The sequence below is a fragment of the Pavona decussata genome, unplaced genomic scaffold (genome assembly GCF_977016875.1).
Source record: "Pavona decussata unplaced genomic scaffold, jaPavDecu1.1 SCAFFOLD_114, whole genome shotgun sequence".
Taxonomy (NCBI): domain Eukaryota; kingdom Metazoa; phylum Cnidaria; class Anthozoa; order Scleractinia; family Agariciidae; genus Pavona; species Pavona decussata.
The window spans coordinates 1,896,869-1,904,473 of record NW_028145528.1 but is presented as its reverse complement, the minus strand read 5'-3'; the positions used below and the strand labels follow the sequence as shown (position 1 = coordinate 1,904,473).

The following is a 7,605-nucleotide window of genomic DNA, read 5'->3' as shown; positions in this document are numbered from 1 at the left end:
CCTTTCTACGATTATCGGATTGGCAAGAGTAGAAACTGGGAATTGTCAGAGGGGAAACGCTCACAGGATGCATGTATAGAATATTTTTCACACCAAACGAACAACTCACATCCATCTATCTGCACTTAATTAACCCGAAATTAAATATTTCGTTTTAATCTACCTACACGCTCAGACAAAATTGTTGAAACGGTTCCCTTCCTTCTTCCCCTTTTCCCCTTCAATGTTGAATTTCACCGAGCCGGAGCGAAAGACACGCTACGAACACAACATTGAAGGGGGGAGAGAGGGCGAGTACGCGCTATATTATAGGCACGTTCGTTATCTTGGGTGTTAACCGAAGTGTTTCAACTAATTTTGTCTGCAGTTGTAGAACAGCCACCTTGAAGGGCTATGTTTTTGTCCTGACGGCTAACTCACGCACTTCACGCACTCAAATTCGTAACCGCAACGTCTGTGTTACCCGCTCCCCCTCCCACCGTTAGCCGTAATAACCACGAAATTCTCACTAGTGAATAAAGTTAGAAACATTGCATGATTGTCATTGACACTGCACAAAGAAAGAAGAGAAACGGTTTTTTGGATATTTTTTAGTTTGGTTTGATTTCGGAGACCAACCTGGTTGGTCAAGTAGCGCATTAACGTGAGACAACTTAAGTCTTCTGAAATGGCTAGAAATGCATCAAAAACTGTCAACACTGATATAATTTTTTAATTGTATCAACTAAAATATGCTCCTTTTCTTTTGAAATAAGGGGTACCTACCATTTACATGGAAAACCCGGAAATTCCAGTTAGAAAATCAAATGGTACGCATTATTCCATTTGGAGCACTTCTGAAATTATGAGCTTCGGTCAAAGTGATGCATTTTTATTATAACTCTTTTGGGATTTACAGTTGTACATGTTATCCAAGCTAAATCATTTCGTGTTCATGCCGAAAATTTCCATCCGGGTGGTTTGCGTAAATGGTAAGCACCCAAGGAGTCTATGCCTCAGTCTGGCCCTTACATTTGACCAACACAGCAGGCTGATGAGGCAGAAATTTTCGACTTGTTTTCTTTTGAAAGCCAACTGCTCGTGAGGACCCAGATTTCGTTGTTCATGTTTCCGTAAATAATTACATATGCTTCTTTGTTCGTTATGACAGCGGGATTGAATGATCCAGGATGACCGTAGCTGTACATAATTCTCCGTTTCAAATATTTAAGCTTAACGGTGATAAGTCACTACCGTAAATGAATGCCTTTGTGCAAAAACTCCCTCGAACTTATTCAGTGGTGAAACTTTATCTTCGTGAAACACGGATCTAAGAACGAATCAAAATAGAAGCAACAGCTGAAATTCCATTATTGCACGGTTGAAATCTTGTCGTCCGTTCAGCAGCAAAACTAACGACAAACTGTCTGAAATTGTCAGGTTTGTCGGATAAAACCTTAATGAACTTAATAATATGTAAGGTAAGCTGTTTCTTTAAGTGATGGACATGGTTAAGTAAAATAAAATAAAATAAAATATATTTTTAACCATCCAACAAGTGGGGGGCTAACCCCCCCCTCCCCCCTCCCTCCAGCCCCTCTCCATTCGCGGTCCCTGCTGTAACATACTGAAGGCCGCAATGTACGACGAAAACAGAGCAGGGAAGATTGCATACAGTTCAGTGTTTTGACTAGAACTCGTCTTCAGTAGTTAAACCAACGAAAAAAAACAAACAAAAAATGATTTTAAGCAAACAATGAAAATAAGCAGTTCCATTACTTATTTTCTTTGTATTTCCTCGGACAAGGGTATTTTGTCTTTTCAACGTAAATAAATTGGCTTTGATTTTCGACAGTTCATTTTCCCGCGTCTTTTTCCACACGACCCGAGACCCGCGGCTCTGCCCGCGAAACCGAGAAGCTAGCTCGTGCGCTTGCGTATTACACGTGTCCGCCATCATGTATTTCTCGTCTTGGTTCGAAGATGTGCGGCGAATGAATAAAAGACAGGTAAAATACTCACTTAAACGCGCTATTAGTATATTGAACTTATAGGGAAACGTTTCTAGTGCTAACAGTTCGAATATCAATCCACAGCTCTTTTATCAGGTTCTAAACTTTGCTATGATAGTTTCGTCCGCGCTCATGATATGGAAAGGATTGATGGTTGTTACTGGAAGTGAAAGTCCTATAGTTGTGGTTTTGAGGTGAAAAAATCTCTCTTTTCCTGGAAAATTTGATTTTGCAAGTTGTTTTACTTTTGGGTTAACTTTCAGAACATGTGCTGATAGTTTTTGTTATTTTTTCAGTGGGAGCATGGAACCCGCTTTTCAGCGAGGTGATCTATTGTTCTTAACCAATTACAAAGAGGACCCGATCCGTGTAGGTGAAATTGTGGTGTTTAAAGTTGAAGGAAGAGAAATACCGATTGTCCATCGAGTTTTAAAGATACACGAAAAGTAAGGTTTTAGCTTGTGTCTTTTCTAGCTTGGTTGTGTAAATACCAGCTTGTGTTTAATATAATTTGTTTGTCAACTGGAGTAAGCTAAAAAAAATGAACGGAACTGAAATTGAAAAAAGAGATAAAAGGAGAGGAATTGAAATAAGATTTCAAGTAACATCACTGACCAGACTGCTATGCATTTTCAATGATATTAGTGGTTACCCAAGTTGACTGCGCACTTACGACTTGAAAAGTTTCGCTACACATGTACATTAGCATAAAAAGAGGGAGGGGTGTGGGTGGTGACATGCAGGTGAGTATATGGTTGTTATTGACCATTTGTTAGGTCCTGATATAGAAATATTGTCTGAGTTCTTTGTTTAAATATGTCAAGGTTCGTGTCATCTGGACCAAACATGCTTGGTCCGTAAGATTGTTTTATTTTTCTGACATAGAAACATGCCATTTGAGAAGGTTTGTGTATGTGAGTGATCCAGATCAAAAATCTGGACCACTCATAGAACCAACCAGATTGTATGATTCAATTCAGTTGGACCACATAAACCAACAGTTAGTTGGGCTTATCTTGTGGGGATGCATCTCCAAATAATATTTAGGTGATAAAAATTGAATCTGTTACACCAGTTAATATTCATACCCTTCCACTGAAAGGTTTTTGTTTAAGCCCCGTTCTCCCGCGTGTTCTCTGGAAATTTTAATTTAGCTTCATGCCTTCCGTTAAAAATATTGGATTTTGAGACTATCCTTCCACTTAGAATTGTCAGCATCGTTCTGTGGGATGTGGATATATTGTGGAACTGTACAACATGAAGAAGAGTCTTGATTGGCTTCCAACTGTCATGTGTCTTAGTTAACTCACCTGTTTTCATTGCCAAGTTTGGATCGTAGTAGATCTTGGACTCACTAGCTGTAATTCTAGGTTTTCAGTTCAACCCATAATTCAGCATTTCACACTTTTTATCTTATACTATGCAATGTCTCTTGTAAAGTAATTTCCTTCAAACCAGATATGCTTTTAAAATCCAAAGCAGACCTCTTTTGACTCCTTCCTACTAAGGGTGAAGAATGATATAAATGTTTATTTACTTTTTGTTTGTATTCCAGAGTCCTAATTTTCCAATGTATGGTCCCAGAAAATATCCATACCCACCCCAAGGAAGGTCATTGGAAATTCTGAGGGGGAGGGGGCCTCAAAAGCCAAAATTTTAAAGGGAAAATATAAAACTAAACTGGAAATTCTACAGGGGATGGATGGGGTTCGAACCAAAATACCTTCCATTGGGGGGGGGGGGGGGTATGGATATTATCTGTAACCACACAATAATTGTGAGACAGGTTGAAGCCTCTCAAACTTCAGAATGTTAGGTAAATGTTAGGTAGTGGTTTTGTAACTGCACTGCTTCTAACTGGTTTTGTCATTTGGTTCCCTGTTTCACTCAAACTGTAGGGAGAATGGAAACATAAAGTTTTTAACAAAGGGGGACAACAACTCTGTAGATGATCGTGGTCTTTATGCCCCTGGACAGTTGTGGCTTGAAAGAAAGGATGTCGTTGGAAGAGCTAGAGGGTGAGTTAACTGGTTATTCCATAGTTATATTTGAAAAAAATTAAATTCCCACAGTACAAAAATTATGTTAGAAAGTAAACAGCTCTACAAAAAAGTATAATTCAATAGCTTTCACATGAATGGTCACCCATTCATCCACAGAATTGATCAACAGACTAGAGGAACCTCGATATAACAAACCTCTGTATAACAAAGTCCTCAGTATAGTGAACAATGTTCTCCAGCCCGGCCTTTTACAATGTATGGAGCGGAACCTCAATATAACAAACCAATTTTCATAGTTCCTTGATACTTTGTTAAATCAAGGTTCCACTGTAGGGCATTATAGACAACACCATAATAATATTAAATACTGCCCAGTAGCTTTCATTTGGATGATCACACATCAGGATTCATCCACAGTTTCAAAAGGTAGAACCACCTTGTACAGCTTGCTTTCGTTTGAATGGTCTAACATCAGTATTTTGTCCACAGTTTCAGAAGTTAGAACAACGGTTTGTAGCATAATATACTGCAGTTTAGAATCACTCAACATTTCATTGTAATCATAACAACCTTTCCTTCTTTTCTTTCCTCCTTTTTTGTAGTTTTGTTCCCTATGTTGGCATGGTTACAATTCTTATGAATGATTATCCGAAATTTAAGGTTGGTAAAGATATTGCATTATCCTTATATTTAATATTCTGGGCGACTCCTCCTTTTGCTATTGCTCATACATTCTGTGCATCTCAGGATGGTCCAAGGTACTCTGTTTTCTTAAGAACAGTGCCTACTAATTCAAAGGTATTTTTGCATGGTTTATGACTGTTTTGAAAAAGAAGATCTTAGCTAGGATTATTGAAATTATTCCAAAAAGAAAATTGAGGGCAACCATGCATTTTTTGGAGGTAATATAGCTTAGATTTGGGAAAAAATTCCATACATCGTTTTGAATGTAATTATCTCAGGAAAATGCATGGTAACCCCCAATTTTCTTTTTTGATTTCAATAGCCTTGCTAAGGTTGTTTTTCCCTCATAATAATTATTATAAACTGCACAAAAACACCTTAGTTTTTTTTAACTGGACAGTTTAAACAGAGGCCATCAGCAAGGCACGGAAAAGTTGTAATAAAACTCATCAAAAACTTCACACAAGTAGCAACTACAGGACATGCAGCACTACATGTATAAGAGATCCAAAAATAAAATGTGTTCTTTGAATATTTCTCTGTTATCTTTTCTTTTTTTCAGTATGCCATTCTTGCTGCATTGGGGCTGTTTGTTCTTATACACCGAGAATGACAAAGGAGTTTAGACTATGAAAAGGCTCTGACAAGACTGAGACATTTTTTGAGCTTTGCTTGGTTGATGTCTTAAGTCAAAGTATTGTCAATGGAAACCAGTCAAAAGCATTTTTGTTCTCATTAAGTTAACTGCGTTGAATTGTGTCCTTTCTTAAGTAAGAGTATTCTCTGTTAAGTGATGCAGTTGACAAGATGCAGTCACAAAAACATACATGTATTGCACTATTTAATATATCCTTTTTTTTTTCAAAGTTCAAGACTCTTAACTTCTTGTGTACTTTCTTAGTTATAGCTAATCTTATTACCGTGAAACCTTCTCTCTTGAACCACCAACAAACAATGAATTGACAAAGTTTTTAGATAAGATAATAACTGTGCAAGTTTTTGCTCTCACCAGAAAAACTGGTCACTTTAACAGTAAGGTGATTGTAAATGTGTTTCCTGGGGGAGACTGCAAAACAGAACCGTTATTTGTCTTAGAATCCACAAACACAGACACAAATGGGCACAGATTGCTGAAAGCATGACCTCGTGAGGTGAGCCTGGATTTGTGCATGCCTCACATGGCCTGTAAAGCTAAAAAAATGCAAGTCTCACTCTCCATTTCCTCACTTGCTTCCTTATGTACCTACCTACAGCAGACCAGTGCAAAGAAATATGGATTATTTTAAAGTTTTTGTAAGATTTATTTGTTGCTCAAAAGGTAGCGTTGCATTGTACAGAGTTTGTTCAGAGAGGCGCAGCTTTACTATTCAGTTGCCATGCCAACAATCAATCATTTCTTTTTCTGAGTATACCCATGTCACTGACTGAAAAGTGCATATATCAATCAATCATTGGTTGAACATTGTGGAAACTGAAGAAGAGGTGGTACTCAAGGAAAAAAAGTTTTAAGTGTTCAAGTCAGAAATGTACTTTTAGAATTAAAGTGAAATGAAGTTATAAACAGAACAGACATAAACTTGAAGTGTGCATTTACTGGGCTAATACAATGTAGCTCTAAAGTAAAAAGTAGCCATGCAAACATGACTTTCTTGGAAGGATTTTCTTCAAGTTATGTGTTGCGGTTCCCCACTGTTCTTGTACAGCTTGGCTATAGCTGATTTTTCTTGGGCGCTTGTATGGTGAGAGTAAAAAATCCTCTGGCACCAAACTTACATGCAGCCCCCTGGTTGCCCCTACCCCCTACCCCACCCCGGGGGGTACTCCCTATAATGGACTATACCGGGGGGGCTCCGAAAGAGGTACTTTTTTCAGACAGGTGGTATATAAAAGGGAATGGATTTCATGCGCTGTACTATAGAAAAGGATAGTTCAACTGAATACGTTGAAGAGACCCACCAAAAAAAGATGCAGCATTTCTACTGTAGGTATGTGAAAGAGGTACCATTTTTCTACGGAAGCTGTAAGGAAAGGTTACCTTTTCTGTCAAAGTGGTATAAAAAAGGATAAGGGTTTGGGCCTCAAGGTGGAGGCTCCCCGTGCAACCCAGGAGAGTTCTTTTCCAACCGTCATTTTATTCGAGAACGCGTGATAACTAAAGGAAGAAGTTAGTGAGACTGCAGTCAAGAAAGAAATTGGATTCTACCTCCAAATCCGTAGGTATTCTCTGTCTCGTAGAGTTGAGCGAGCGAAACACGCGATCGCCCTAGAAATTTACTTCCCGCTTCTACTCGCGGGTTGGTTTTAAGAAGGGATAGAACAAAGAAAATGATTTTTGGAACAACAGACAGTTGATACCCACGCAAGAGCACCCCAGGTTGCTAGTAGACTAACTTGGTGTCCATCTTTTAATAATTGTTATTAACTACAAATTCTAATTTTAAAACTATACTAAATCTTCAATATTTCTGATTTCTCTTAATTTTACCAATCCTTCTAGAAAAACTTTCTCCTCCCAAATGTACCCAAAAATCACTCAAAAATTCACAAAACACCCCACAACATAGAATACTCGTAGCCTATTTCTCACTTCATTTAGGGTAAGTAATGGGGTATGGGTTGAGGGGACGATCAATCGAGCGAGTGAGTGGAAAAATGACTTCTCGCGAGGAGGTGCGGCAATAGTAACGATACCTCAGGCTGGGAGGAGAGAAGTCACTCCTCCCTGCTAGTCTTCGCAGCAGTCGCTTGCCTTCTGAGAGCGCCGAGGTTGGTGAAGTCGAAAAGGAGAAAGAAAAAAGGGAGAGGGTAGCTTTCGTTCGCTTCTCGTGCTCGCTTGGAAACGGCTGTTAGGTAGGTCATGGTAGGTTTTTAGACTCCCCCGAAAATCACATCTTCTCACGGCAGGTGATGTTGTAAAAAATCATTCT

At 38.7% G+C, this 7,605-nt stretch overlaps 1 protein-coding gene across 1 annotated transcript; it reads left to right on the top strand.

Annotated features, from left to right (window-relative positions):
- The first annotated feature begins 1,869 nt into the window (after positions 1-1,869).
- On the top strand, positions 1,870-6,254 carry LOC146470126 (signal peptidase complex catalytic subunit SEC11A). Its single transcript, XM_085122211.1, has 6 exons — positions 1,870-1,988; positions 2,076-2,185; positions 2,288-2,437; positions 3,890-4,009; positions 4,597-4,654; positions 5,241-6,254. Exons 1-6 carry the CDS (start codon positions 1,938-1,940, stop codon positions 5,289-5,291), a joined length of 540 nt encoding a protein of 179 aa, XP_084978337.1. The 5' UTR covers positions 1,870-1,937; the 3' UTR covers positions 5,292-6,254.
- Positions 6,255-7,605: the final 1,351 nt, after the last annotated feature.

What these genes read in the sequence shown, in the direction of transcription:
- LOC146470126 (XM_085122211.1), top strand. Translation starts at nt 1,938, where the DNA reads ATGTATTTCTCGTCTTGGTTCGAAGATGTGCGGCGAATGAATAAAAGA. An exon ending in GTTTTAAAGATACACGAAAA is followed by an intron (nt 2,438 to 3,889) that starts GTAAGGTTTTAG and finishes CTCAAACTGTAG; the next exon opens with GGAGAATGGAAACATAAAGT. An exon ending in ATGATTATCCGAAATTTAAG is followed by an intron (nt 4,655 to 5,240) that starts GTTGGTAAAGAT and finishes TCTTTTTTTCAG; the next exon opens with TATGCCATTCTTGCTGCATT.